The 14,755-nt window shown below is 42.8% G+C and overlaps 1 protein-coding gene across 1 annotated transcript; it reads left to right on the plus strand.

Annotated features, from left to right (window-relative positions):
- Window positions 1–147: 147 nt before the first annotated feature.
- col9a3 (collagen, type IX, alpha 3) lies at window positions 148–14,630 on the plus strand. Its single transcript, XM_062459263.1, has 32 exons — window positions 148–430; window positions 1,512–1,580; window positions 2,889–2,924; window positions 3,013–3,084; window positions 3,203–3,256; window positions 4,995–5,030; window positions 5,492–5,515; window positions 5,650–5,703; window positions 6,580–6,633; window positions 6,872–6,913; window positions 7,028–7,084; window positions 7,241–7,294; window positions 7,379–7,432; window positions 7,607–7,660; window positions 7,835–7,888; window positions 8,039–8,092; window positions 8,260–8,313; window positions 8,412–8,465; window positions 8,558–8,611; window positions 8,815–8,859; window positions 8,983–9,036; window positions 9,184–9,237; window positions 10,449–10,502; window positions 10,700–10,771; window positions 11,401–11,436; window positions 11,549–11,593; window positions 11,782–11,814; window positions 12,454–12,600; window positions 12,701–12,755; window positions 12,882–13,064; window positions 13,175–13,252; window positions 13,493–14,630. Exons 1-32 carry the CDS (start codon window positions 365–367, stop codon window positions 13,675–13,677), a joined length of 2,037 nt encoding a protein of 678 aa, XP_062315247.1. The 5' UTR covers window positions 148–364; the 3' UTR covers window positions 13,678–14,630.
- Window positions 14,631–14,755: the final 125 nt, after the last annotated feature.

Raw genomic sequence — 14,755 nt, forward strand, 5'->3', positions numbered from 1 at the left:
TTCACAAATAAGCAAGGAGTCGGCAGCGGCCTGTTTTTAATTGGTCACCACTCGCCCCCTGGAGTTTTGTGGACTTTTAGCTCATCCCACCGGTTCCAAAGTTGTGTCCTTTTCCTTAATTTTTCCTTCACCCTTCCCTCAGCTCGCCTCACCCCCTCACCCCTTCGACAGAGCGAGACTGAGCTCAGCCCCTTCGGCTGGAGGCTCGGGTTTATCTGAAATCTAAGTGAATGCCATTCAAGAGCCGCGCGCTGTAAGGTGAAGGAGCGGTCCGTTGTTTATACTGGGGGAGCCATCGATAAGGATAGGGAACGGGGTTTAAATTTTTCCGTGTATAATCCTATTTGAGGGGCGAGCGGGAGCTATGGCTATGTTCTCAGCTCTTGGTGTGCTTTTGCTATGCCAGCTTTTGACATCATCTTCAGCACAGGTAAGCGGTAGCTTTAATGCGTTTCTCATTCCTTTCTTTAAAATGCAGCCTACATTCTGTCACCCATTCTGTCCGTGGTCTTAAAACTGCGGTTTGATGAAGGTGGGTGGACGAAATAGTTGTAACTCCACATCCATTGCAGTAGCCTACTTGTAGGCTAAGAAACTTGAGATTGTATCATTGTCATTGAGATGCGTTTGATGGATATATTTTTTCCGTTTAAGTTTTGATGTAGAAAAGTGAGCAAGTACATGTGGCATCCCTGACAAATCTTGCCTTGTTTCATCAGGTAGCCTACAGGTAAATTGGTTTTGCACAGTGCTGTTTGTAAAACAAGGCCTACCACTACAGTGCAATTTAGCTGTAACTGAATTAGCTTTCTAAACTACTATTTATGTTGGCCTAAATGCCAGGCTGTTGACACTTCTGTATTTTTGTATTCGTCTACTTTTAAGGATTTTTGAAGTCGTGGAGTTCAGTTTCCTGAAGCTGAGGAATGTAGAGCCTGGTGATCAGTCGCCAGCGCACAATGACACCTTTGTTCATTCAGATCATGCAGCCGATGGAAACACTGAAACTTATTAGCAATGTCCCTTATATAATGATTTCTATTTGGCCAATATTTTGTGAATTTTGATTGTAGGATGTTTGTGTCCTGGCCATGCCCCCCATCCGTTTGTGCGTAAACCTTTTTACCATCTACCCACTTTTCATTACCATCTAACCTGCAATCAAATATTATTTCGTTCCATTTCTCATTATTACCCTGGATAGCATAATCCCGTTTAAGAAGACTCCCTTTTTTAAATTATTATTATTATTTATTTTTTACAATATCTGTAGCTTGTCGCCTGGGGATTCAAAAGCAATGCGTAAAGCAATGCGTAAAGCGTTGCCAATTAATATTTTCCCACTTTTAAAGTTGGCGCAATAATAGTTAGGGTACTTAAAAGCAGTGGACTTGTATCAAACACGATTTTTTCAGACTAAATTGGCCCTGTCAATTAACTAACCGCCTCTTTAGTAGAAAAACTTCCCTGAATATGTAGAATATTATTCTGACGTTTTCTTCCTGTTGCAGAGACCTGGCCCACGAGGACCCAATGGGCTGCCAGGAACCCCAGGACCTCCGGGAAAGGATGGCACTGATGTGAGTTGCCCAGAGACTGAAGACATAGTCTGTACCTCATAAGCTTTAGGACTAGGCCTACAGTTTAAAACAGTTTCCAATTACATCCATAATGTATTCATTCATCATGTAAGACTAGCGTGAGTTGTGTTCTTCACACAATGCCTGACAAAAATGTGGTGAATAACTTTGCTCATACAAATTAAATAGGAATATAGACTGAGATAGACATATGAACTGAGATAGACATTTGTTATTTCTGCTGCTGTAAATAAGGACAATAACTGAGATTACACTTCCAATTTGATTTTGAATTTCAACTAATCAACAGGTACATACTGCTGTCTCTGTAAATGTGAACTTTGTAAACTGCCTTCATTGATGCTGATGTATAAGGGAGTTCTTGTCATTTGAGGATGATTGCCCTCAGAATAGGGTTTATAGAGTGGCTCCTCCCATTTAAAGTTTTGGTCCCACCCCACAGGCAGTCATCTTTATATAAATATATATATTATATATATATTATATATATATACGTATATTGATATTGACATTATAAATACTCAGACATTATAAATACACAGAAAAAAACTCTACTGGTTGAGGTAGGAGATAATAATTGGATTAAGAGGTGGATTAGTATGAGTAATAATTTAAGACACATACCACACATAAGTCTAGGTGCAAATAATAGACATTCAGATTTTTTTTATGTTAACCAAGCAAACGTGGCTGCCTTTCTTTTGCATGTTAATTCAAGTAAATACTTTAATGTGATTATCTTCAAGACTTAACATTTTGTGAGGGAATACTTCCACTGCTTTGATAAAGTAAAGTCAATTCACAACTGCCAGTTATACAGAGGCCTTATTCATACATTTCCCCGGCCCTAGCAGCATCTAAAGTTACCTCCTACTACCCCTCCCTCTCCTCCCTCACAACCCCCTCTCCACACCAACCTGTGGTCTCTCCATATGCCCTGTAGAAGTATTGGGTCCTTTTAGCACTGTTTGTTTTTGCTAATGTAGGCAGAGGGGAACTGCAGCCTCTTGTGTGCTCAAGCACAGTATGCATCCAGACTCACTGTCTAGATCTGCTACCTCCTCAACTCATACACAACATGGGACTCATTTGTTGTATATATTTTTTAAGCTATTTGAACCATTAAATATCTCTTATAGTCATTTATAACAGTATCCTGTTATAAATGACAGAGGTAGACAGTGTGTCTTGAAAATATAGGTAAACACAACCTTTATAGATTTGCACATAATTTTTATTTATGTAAATTAGTCCATATATGATCATGTTGTTTCTGTTTCTTAACAGGGCAAAACTGGCCCTGCTGGACTTCCTGGGAAGACTGTAAGTATGACAACACTGCCATTTAAATGTTATGCCACAACAAGAGGCACTTGAAAGTGTGGCTATTGAGCCAGCCATGTGTTTATAGGGACCTAAAGGGAAAGCAGGTATACCAGGAGGATCTGGGAGCCCAGGCCTGCCAGGCCTTCCAGGGGTGGACGTAAGCAATTGCCACACACACACACACACACACTTACATACACAACAATTCTTTCAGTGGGTGTCAGACTCATGCATTCTCCACACTCTTCTGACTTTGGGTGTACATCTCCCTTCAGGGATTGACTGGTCCTGATGGCCCAGCTGGGAAGGATGGTCCTCCAGGGGAGATGGTGAGTACTTCACTCAGAAAGGCTCTCCGTGTAACCCACTTCCCCAGGGCTCCTGGTGGAGTGTTTATAGATATGCCTTGTTGGGTATCACATCTTCCTGAACTGTAACCGTCCTTTTGGTCCCAACAGTAAAACAGTAAAACACTCGCACACACACAGTGAAGTCTGTACACTTACTTATCCAAACCGATTTCAACACATCCTTTTCAACACACAGGCACAGGGGAGGGGTATGTCCCATCCCAATTTGAAATGGATTTGTCCCAATGCCCTCAGTTCTGTGATCGAGGCAGAAAAAGGTTGCACAGATCTTGCAGAAGCAAATGCCGGCTGCAAGCTACGCCTTAAACTGACAATGAAATCAATAAAATCATAGGGTATCAAACAAATGAGCCATAACCATTCCCCCATTGGTAACATTGGTTACCCCATTAGGTTTAGTATATAGAGTCTGTGATGCTCTACAGTGTGTTGATCAGTCTCATGACTGAGGATAAAATAACCCACAGTCCTAAATGTGTCTACCTATAGTAACATGATGGGTCAGTGTATCAGGCTGGTATAGACAGGTTCTAACAGACCTCACTCTGGGCCAAGCTGGTACCCAAACCCAGGCCTCTGTTATTCTCTGTCAACTTGGATTTGTCTGAGTCTAACCGCCTCTTTGTAGAAATGTTCTTAATGAGGAATCAGGTGACTGTCAGTCAGATTAATTTAGGTTGCTGCTTCTCTAATCCGGCCCGGAATGTGCCCAGTTTCCCACTGCTCTGGCCTAGACTGTCGGACCCAGGGGGACTGTAAGAAGAACAGTCGTCATCTGAAATAGAGAGAACAGGAAAGAGGCATGAAAGCATTGTGGTGTCTAAAGATGAATCAACTATGAAGGCCTGTATATTCATGCATAAAATCAGAGAATAAAGGGTGGAGGGTCAGAAAAGATCTGATGTTAACTTGAAGACTGACATTGGCTACACTGTCAAAAAAGAGGCAATTATTTGCACTTCAATTAATCCACACATCTAATTAGGACACGCATGATTACCTGACAGCCTTAGTTACCTAGATTAAATGTGTTGTGTTACTTCCTGGGTAACATCCACGTGCCAATAAATTGACAAGCATAACCCCCCAGCTTGGAAAGAAGGAATGTAGAGTGAACTACGATCTTATTCTCCTAGTGTCAACCAGTGACGTTGGTACTATTAAGTACTAATCTATGTCAAATGTTCCATTTATAGTTATATCTCAACAGAGTTTACAAAACATCCCATGGGAGTGAGTGAGTGAACGAGTTAAGAAATAAGTGGCTTAAATTACTCTATGTGTATGTAAGGAAGTGTTTGTGCTCAAATCAAGTTTTTTTTGTTTGAACAGGGAGGAATGCCTTAAGGTTGCTGTGACACCACTATGTGAGAGCTGAATGTTGATGTATTTTCCCTTCACACCACACAGACACTCCAAATAGAGCTGAGGGATAGGGGGCAAGGGTGAGGCCGTACGAGATAGTGAAAGAGAGTAAAAAGGGAACCTGAAGCAGGAATTCCTTGGACTCATTCTGTGGTTGATCCCCACTCCAATGGGAAAACAGTCCCAGGTGTTTTTCTTTAAATCATGTCAAGTTCAGTAGACTGCCATGAAGGTACAACACTTCTGATTGAATTATCAATCGTCGAGTTTGTGACCCCTTCTAATTGTTGTCTGTGGTTATCTGAGAGGTTCTCTGTGTGTGTGTCTCCAGGGGGATGCTGGACCTTCCGGGCCAGGTGGACCTCCTGTAAGTACTCACACACCTCTGTGACATTGGTACACAGGTGTACAGCTACATTGTTACACTGCTGCCCGGTGACACAGTGTCCCTGTTACACAGCTTCACTACCACACAGGCTGTGGCAGAACTCTTTTCTCTGATCTAAACTATTACTAGATTATGTAGGTTTGGAACCACTCAAGGTTTAGAAGCAACCTCTGATTCTTCATGTAACACACACAAACACCAAGTTGCACGAAGAACCTGGAAAAACACCCTCCAGTCAAAAATAATATTGTGTAACAAGTGTAATGGATTATTCTGTAACATTATTGCGTACAGTCGATTGATTCTCAGATTTCCATGACACAAACCCTTATAAATCAGCTGCAGTACATTCATTATCTGATCAAAATGACCTTGTTCAGTTGATATGTCACCCATGATCTGTTCATGTGACTTAATCTGCCTTCCCCTGTATTCCGTAGGGCAGAGGGAGAACAGGAGCTCCAGTGAGTACAGATTCTCATCTGGGTTTTCACTATGCATGTGTGTAAATGTATGCTCCCACATATACCTACCTGCATGTAGGAAACTATAGTAAATTTGTGTGTGTTTACATTCTTCCTGTTCCTGTTGTTTCCAGGGGCTTCCAGGAGCCAACGGGCTGCAGGGCGGCGTGGGGCCACAGGGGCCTGTGGTGAGTGTCTCCTCTCAATCTCTGAGATGTTATGTTTTGGATTGTAAGGATTCTCTATACAGGGGCAGTATTGGAGTTGAAAAAATACACATTCAAAACATTTACGAGCACCTAATACAGCATTACCATAAACCCAGTTAATTGGAACAAATGTATGTGGAGTACAGATGCACAAATACTCAACACATTTGCAATCCAGACTGATCAGATAGCAGTAGCAGGGCCTCCCCCTGTCACACCCCACTCTCTTATCTCTGAATTGCAGCAATACCTTGTGGGGTGATTTCTTTAGGGCCCACAGGAAGCCAAGCTAAGCTCAGGCAGTTCATTGAAAACAGGGTTGTGCAAATCCCTTCCCTTGTTCACTCTGACCTCATATTCTACAATCATTTCTATTTGTAGCATAAATCATCTACTACCATAGGAAATAATTGAATCAGCCCAGTTAGTTGAGTGGTTGGGGTCCATGAGTGTAAGCTTTCCAGCCTGGAGTCCTGTCTTTGGGTTGAGTAGTCAGGGGAGCCTCCTAAGAGAAACAGGGTTGATTGCAGCCATCCTGATGAAGTCTAATTTCAGACAAGCTTCTCATCAGACTGACTGATGGAGTGGTCTGGGAGGAGGACACTGCTGTGACTGGGTATGATCAGAGTAGAGGCCTATGATAGGAGTGGGTGGAGGGATTCCCGAACTGGATTCAATTGATGTCCATCACTATGCAATAAAGTCCTTCCTTCTTAAAGTCCATCATTACAGATTAAAACTGTAGAGACAATCTAATATTTATACAGTGGGGATTTGATCCCCCCATATTGTGTTGTTTCTTCTGTTTGTTTGTTTGGAAACATCAACCATAGAGTTTTTCTCCCTCTCTCACAGGGCCCTGAGGGTACTTCTGGAGATGCTGGTGCTCCTGGCCTTGATGGACCCCCAGTAAGAAACTTACATCAGTAAAAACATCTCAATCATTCATCAGAACTATACCATTGATTGTGCTGAAAACAATGTAAATGTTTACTGCCACCTACTGGATGTTTTTAGCATGACCACAACATGACTTGGAGCTGCATCACCACAAAGTATTTTTTCTCTCCTTCTCTCTCTCTCTCTCTCTCTCTCTCTCTCTCTCTCTCTCTCTCTCTCTCTCTCTGTCTCTCTCTCTCTCTCTAAGGGTCTTCCTGGTGCTCTCCCTGATGGCAGTGGAGATCTTTTGGTACAGTTTCTATTCAGTCGACCACATGGGAAATCATGCCTGACAGTACGTGTCAGAATAGACAGTGTTGTACATATTCAGAGAGTGACCCGATGTGTCCCTGTCCCCACATAGTGTCCTGCCATCTGTCCCCCTGGTCCCTCTGGCCCTCCTGGGATGCCTGGCTTTAAGGTGACTTCCGCCTTTTGGGCTGTTCTTCACTGGTGCTGAATGTCTGATGTCTGTGCTCTTCATAAGAAGCTCATGAAATGTGCTAAATTTCCTCTTCTCTCTCTGTACTCCTTCACTACCTTTCTCTCCTTCTCTTTCTATTCCTTTCTCATTTAGGGTCACACAGGACACAAAGGAGACAAGGGAGAGCTTGGGAAAGATGGAGAAAAGGTGAGATTAGTTGGACTGAAACAGAGTACATTTTGTTATTGTTATTGCGTCTTGTGTCTGACTGTGTCCTGTCCTCTCTCATAGGGTGATTCTGGGCCCCCTGGTCCTCCTGGGATCCCAGGCACTGTGGGGCTGCAGGTGAGTCACACACAAAGTAGATCTGCACCAAACACAATGCATCTGACCTGTTTCCCGTAGATGCTGTTAGCATTGTCTCATATGCCTTAGCCCCTCTTTGGATTGAGGTGATGGTGGGTGTGGGTTGTGGTCATGCTGATTGCGGTGTGAACATCATCTGGTGCTGTTTCCCAGGGTCCACGTGGGCTGAGGGGACTCCAGGGTCCGATGGGGCCAGTGGGAGACAGGGTGAGTACCAGCATACACCCCACACACCTTAGCTCTCTGTCACACCCCAGCTCTCCGACACGATAAGCAACTCACCAGACTTCCCTTGTAACTGTGTGGGAATTCCGTTTACTGTTCAGTACAGCTTTGTCCCTGTTTATTTCTCTCTCTCTCTGTCTCTGATCCTCTTTTTAGGGTTTACCTGGTTTCCGGGGCAAGCCTGGCATTACAGGTGTTATTGGAAAGACAGTGAGTCTCTCTTTGTTTGTTAAATATTTGTGTTATTAATGTTACCCATCCCTGTTCAGATCTTCAGGATACTGTGTCTCTATGCTTGTACATAAGAGGCCATTGGTCCCATCAATAAATAGCTGTGTGTGTCTTATCTGATGATTCCAGGGTGATGCTGGAGAGAATGGACCACAGGGTTTTAATGGACCGAAGGGAGACATTGTGAGTAAATAATAAAGTGGGTTAGGGTTACGGCGATTTTAAGTATTGTCATGTCATGATTCAATGATGAAACATGACGATGACACATACACTCGCACAACATTTTCTGTCAATCTACACACATCACCCAAGTAATGGGGCCAATTTACTGTAATTTCTTTTAACAGGGCAAAATTGGTCCAAAAGGAGGTCCTGGTGGATCAGGACCCAAAGGGGAGCCTGTAAGTGCTGGCTATCCAATACAAACTGAAATGAAAAACAGAAACAGACATATCTGTCATCAGATGAATGAGCTTCAGGGCGTTTGTGTCCTTCTCAGGGTATTCCTGGCAGAGATGGGAAGGATGGCACCCAAGGATTAGATGGAGAGAAGGTTTGTGTCCCTTATCAGGCTACTCTCTTCTTCTGTGTGTGAACGAATTTGGCATGGCATGTGACAGTGACCATTTTGCTCTCTGTTGCCAGGGTGATGCTGGTAGGGGTGGTGTGCCTGGCGAAAAAGGACCCAATGGGCTTCCTGTGAGTACCCTCAAGTTGCTCTGGCTCTGCGTGTCCTCCTGTCAAAGAGCCCTGTGTGGAGCCTGACAGGATCTGTGTGTGTCCTACTGTGTAGAGTGAGCCAGCCCCTATTGTCCTGTTAAGCCCCAATCAGAACAGTCATTGAATTAAAAATTCATGTTACTGTGAATTTTTGAGTTCATGTTTGTGTTCCATTGTTTCAGGGTCTGCAAGGAAGGGCTGGCTCTAAGGGATCTAAAGGAGGAGTTGTGAGTATGACAAGCACACACCACCAAGGAGACATGAAATAGTGGTGACCCGATCAACCATACAGACAGTCATAACATCTCACCAACAATCCCTATCTCTTCTGCTTCTTTCTCATTCCTCAGGGAGATCCAGGAGAAATGGGAGAAGCAGGACCATCTGGAGAGCCAGGTATTCCTGTATGTATCTGATGGGCTTCTGGGGAACTTTGGGCTCTGGGCTATACTGGGTGTTGGCAAACTAAACATGGTTGTTGTTTTTGTGGTTGCTGTCCTGTACGTGAGCTCCTCTCACCAGTATGCATCATCCTGTGACTCCTCCCACAGGGCGACATTGGTATCCCTGGAGAAAGGGGTATGGCAGGACCCAGAGGAGTGGTTGTAAGTAGCCATGGTTACAGTACATCACTATACCCATTGCAACATAGCCTGAATCAGAACATGCCATTTGTGTGTGCCATTTATACATTTGTGTGTACCATTCATACCTCTATCAAATCTTTAGAAACATTATCTTTAAGTACTCAAACATCCCTCGCTATACATAGCTGATCCAAACTGCACCATCCATCGGACTGAATGATTTTAGCACATTATCTATTCATGAGTTCTTCTTTCTGTCATTATACAAGACTGGGAAGAAACGGGGACACTGAAGCACAAATAGAATCCTTTCAACTAGTGACTAGTTGAACGGATTTAAAACTAGTTTTAAATGTTTTGTTTTTCTAACCTATCTGTCCAGCAATTATTTGAAGCTGCTCTTCTACTGACAATTCCAAGTTTGACAAATCACAAATATACAAATGACTTAATAGTAAAATGTTTGGCCTTTATAATTGCTATGTTTTTTTTACAACTTTGGAGTTGAGTATTGAGAGAGACAGTAGAACATTATCAACACAATATAATTACGATTAATGAAGATAGTTGCATAGCAACGTACAGTATAAATATATCCGTACGCCCACAGCAGCATCTCTGGATTCGCCTTCGGTACTACAGAATGCTATACACATTAGACTGTTGTAGACTTACCCCAGAAGATTTACATAATTACATTTATATAAGTGTCACCTGAGTGTAGAGGGTGTAATTTGTAGAGAACTGGAAGGGATAAAAGAAAAAAGGATTGCTGCTGCTCTAGTAACCTGCAAAGGTGGAGTCAGTGGTAAAGGGAGGTATGCATAAAGGAGGGATTGAGGAGAGAGGAGGATATTGAGAAGGGACAGGTGGGTCTTTGTGTGCAGTTCCACATTAAATCCTCCAGATATGTAAGGATTCAGCAGAAGTTCTGAAGCCAGGTGACATTTCCTATCCCCTGCTGTACATACATCCCCTCTCATAGCATTCCTGGGATAAAAATCCCACACAACCATATTAGGACTTACTTTATGCATTAAATTTCATACAAACCCCATACAATCTCCAAAAGAGGTTTTAATGATGTGTTGTTTCAACTGGTCGCTTGAAAGGTTTGCATTAAACAATATTTTTTATGTAAAATGATGTGAATCTGTCATTGTGATGTGTTTCCTGTTTGAAGCCTCGGATGTACTTCGTCTTGTGTTAACACAATGTCCCATTTCTAGGGTGGCATTGGACCAGTGGGCAACATTGGGGGCCAGGGTGTTAAAGGTTACCAGGTCAGTACCCTACTGTGAAATGTAAGCTGATTTAAGTGTAAATATAAATACTGAATAACACAGTGAAATAATTGTTGTGGGATTTTGGATACTTGTTTATCTTTCATGCAACTGGTTGAATAAATTACAAATACTAATCTATTGTAATCTCATAATGAACTATAGAGTGATGCTGCTGTCTATGTCATGTGCAACAGGGGGTGAAGGGTGCGCTCGGGGACCCTGGCCTTCCAGGACCAACGGGGATCCGAGGAGGATTTGGTGAAAGGGTGAGTCGGAGATGTGACATCTGGCAGGACCAAGGAGCACTACGGAGTCTCCTTCAGTGTTTACTCACCTGGGAATGCAAACCCAGGAATGTTCGCTATCTGGTTCAATGCCAGATCATCCCTAATCAATGTCAATGCAGTGCACACCTTGTGGAAATAAACATGGCCTTTGATTTGAAATATGTTAGCCAGATAAGACCTTTGACCAACTGACCCAAAACTGGATTAAGTGAATATGTCAATAAAAATACAACACACACACCCAACACACACACTTGCAAATAAATAGAGATGAAGTAGCTTATGTAGCCACACCCATCTCGGAATGTCATGTGTAATATGTTCATGACCAGGTCAGAGTACTCTACACACCCCAACTTTAGTGTTCAGACTGTGCCTTGGAGAGTGAAAACAAAGCTGCCCCCTGTTCAGGGCCGGGGGGTAGAACAAAGCATGCCTTTATCCAGCTCCCAGATCCCCCTACTCGTACCTTCCACACCTCCTTCTACTCCAACCATCTTGCCATCTAAGGCCACTGCGACTGTGCCTTATAACTGCTGGCTCTCATTTATTTAACAGTTGCCCCCCTTCTCTATTTCTCTACCTCTCTTGCTTTCATTCTCTCTCAGGGACCAGTTGGTGCATCAGGGCCTAAGGGAGACATGGTAAGGACTTTAGAAGCACAGTTGACTACATCTCATTTGGTACAAGCAAATGAAGATATCACTTATCAGTTCAAATAAGCAGCATTTAATTCCGATCCTGTTTCCTGTTTAGGGCGTGGGAGGAAGTGATGGTCTCCCAGGAGAGAACGGAGAACCTGTAAGTTTATTCCTACTTCAGCGTGCCCTATTTTTGCCCACCCTGTTTATGTATAGCAAAAAAAGTGTAAGTGGGGGGAACTGCACAAAACTCAATAAGTTGTATGGTTGATTTTGTTGTTAACTTTTCAATACCATTTAGATGTGTCACCTTTTGGTTTATAATAATAACTGTTCCAATATTTTCAGGGTCCATTTGGTCCAGTTGGCCAAAAGGGAGAGGTGAGTTATAAAAAAAAAAATGAATTCCATCCTTTGATAAGACTGCAGCACACACAACCCACTGTAGACTCTATGCCACATTCCTAGTTCAATAGGATTAATTAGGATGAGGGATAGGTGCTTTAGCTTCATGAGCAGGCAGAGAGTGGACACACTGAGAAGCAGGACAGTTCATATCAATACAGGCACAGCATGAATGTGGCTCACTACCTTCATTGATGCTAATGCTCTTGCATTGTTGTTTCACTCATCACCTTAATTATCAAGAAAACACCACATGTCTTCTCCCACTCGCATCCTCTGGGGACTAAACTGCTCCAAAGAGAATGTGTGAACGAAAAGATAGAGCACTCTTTTTTTTGCTGAAGATTACATTTACATTTAGTCATTTAGCAGACACTCTTATCCAGAGCACCTTACAGTAAGTACAAGGACATTCCCCCGAGGCAAGTAGGGTGAAGTGCCTTGCCCAAGGACACAACATCATTCGCACGACCGGGAATTGAACCGGCAACCTTCTGATTAATAGCCCGATTCCCTAACCAATTCCCTAACCGCTCAGCCATCTGATCCCCTATATATAAGTTTATAGCAATTTTCAATGGTAGCTGTTGTTTGATTGTGTTTGGTTATTCATAGGGGGGAAAGACTGGTGAGCTGGGACCCAAGGGTGTAGTGGGGCCTCAAGGAGAACTCGGGGCCAGAGGGGCCCCAGGAAAACCAGGACTTATGGGCTTCCAGGGTGAACAAGGTCTACCCGGCATTGCAGGGAAAAATGGTGTTCCTGTGAGTAGTCTTAGTGCTCTGATCTCCTCCTACTGAGCATAACTGAATCACACTACTAAGAATGCCATGCATGTCTATGTGTTGTGCATTCTCTTCCCAGGGTAAACTTGCAAGTGAACAGCACATCAGAGAATTGTGTGGCTCAATGATTGATGGTGAGGATATTTACAATGCCCTTCAATATATTATACTTGGATGGATAAATTACCATTGTGGTATCCAACTTCCTATGTAACTCAATAGATATTGATACGGGTCTTCTCCTATCCTTTATTTCTTAGATCAGATTGCACAGTTGGCTGCCAACTTGAGGAGGCCCCTGTCCCCAGGAGGGGTTGGTCGTCCTGGGCCTGCCGGACGCGCTGGGAAACCAGGTGGTTCAGGATCTATTGGACACCCTGGCTCTCGAGGTCCTCCAGGATACAGAGGGCTGCCTGGAGACCTTGGAGATCCTGGTCCCAGAGGTTAGAGAAGTTAACTCACATCTTTAGCTGAGACCTGTCCCCAGGTCTTGCCAATCTCCCACATCAATTCACTGTGGCTGGCCCAATGTTCTACTCTCTCTGTCCCAAAGGTGATGTTGGTGAACAGGGAGACAAGGGACCCATTGGAAAGGCTGTTGACGGGCCTGTTGGAGACCAAGGACACCAAGGTATGCATCGTGTGCTGTATGCTGTTAAAGAAATCTTTTTAAAAGCATCTCTGCTTTATTGTGACAATGATGGTTGCATAAGTAGGAAACGTAGGGAAGAGTGAAAACTGCAGCAAAGGGCCCAGACAGTATGCTGTTGACTCTGTAGGAAAGCTGTTATTAGAAGGACAAGGTGAACCTGAGTAAAAAAAAAACTGGATGCTATATGTCAGAATGAAACATGACTTTTTCTGCACGCAGGTCTGCCAGGAGTGCATGGAATCGTCAAGGATGGGCGTGATGGATCCCCTGGAGATCCAGGTGAGCCAGGAGAGTCTGGCCGGACAGGTAGGACCGGACACCAGGGATCTCCTGGAATCTGTGACACTTCAGCCTGTCAAGGTGCCTCAGTTGCTGGAAAAACCTCCAACCCCAAGAACCATTAAACAATACTACCCCTCACCCTGAAACCACCAACCCCAGGGAAGGGGGAAGAGGAGGATGAGAAGAAGAGGAAAGAAACATCACATTTCCACGTTAATATGTGTCAAACGGGACAGGAACTGTAACAACAATGTGATTGTAAATGAAACGAAGAGAACACCCCACGAGTGTTAAAGAACAGCATCAGCAGTTTGGGAAATCATAGATGAAATGAAAGACTACAAATCTAAAGTCCATCAATAAATCAAGTGGACAAAAAGAATGATATAAGAAGAACACCTGTCACGCCAAATACATTCAAAAATGAATAACGTAAAAAATGACTGAAAACAACTTTACTAGAAAAGTGCTTGTAGGCCATACTTTCTCTAATTCATTTATGTAAAAAGCATGTACATTTTGATTCAACTTCCACCATCTTAGTTAACATACCTATAGTATATTACTTTCCAAGCCTGACAACAGTGATTGTCTTTGCAGTGACTGTTCATGTTTCAAGGTCCTTTCTGCTTAGACCACAGGTGACCCCACAAGACAAGCTTACTTATGTAAAATATGAAGATATGGGGCCAGAAAGCAAAAGCTGAGCCTATATGTAAAGAAGCTGTGTGTACTGTAACAGGCAATGAAAAAAAGATCTACGCCCAGATATTGTGTATTTTGATGCAGTCACAGTATTTTACAGGTCTTGCAAATGTTTGTTTTTTTGTAAAGTTTTGCTCCATCTAAATGTACTTTTTAACTTCTTGATTACATGTTTGATGACCAAGATCTCCCTTTTACACAAGTTTTGAAATAAAAAACATGAAAGCGGTGTGGATGCATCAGAAATTATAATTGTAGAATAACAATATAACAGTATCAATTTGTGGGCTTTTAATTTTTTATTTTGCAATGATCACATCCACTATGTACCGGTGCTGTAACTATTAAATATACATGACTTTAAATACTATTTATTATTTGTGGGTGACTGTTGTATGTACAGTAAGATGCTACAGCACCATGTTGTAAGAAATAACAAATAAAGCCACTTTTCAGTAAAACATCACTCTTTTCTACACATGAAGTTAATAAACA

This window comes from Osmerus eperlanus, chromosome 4 (genome assembly GCF_963692335.1).
Source record: "Osmerus eperlanus chromosome 4, fOsmEpe2.1, whole genome shotgun sequence".
Taxonomy (NCBI): domain Eukaryota; kingdom Metazoa; phylum Chordata; class Actinopteri; order Osmeriformes; family Osmeridae; genus Osmerus; species Osmerus eperlanus.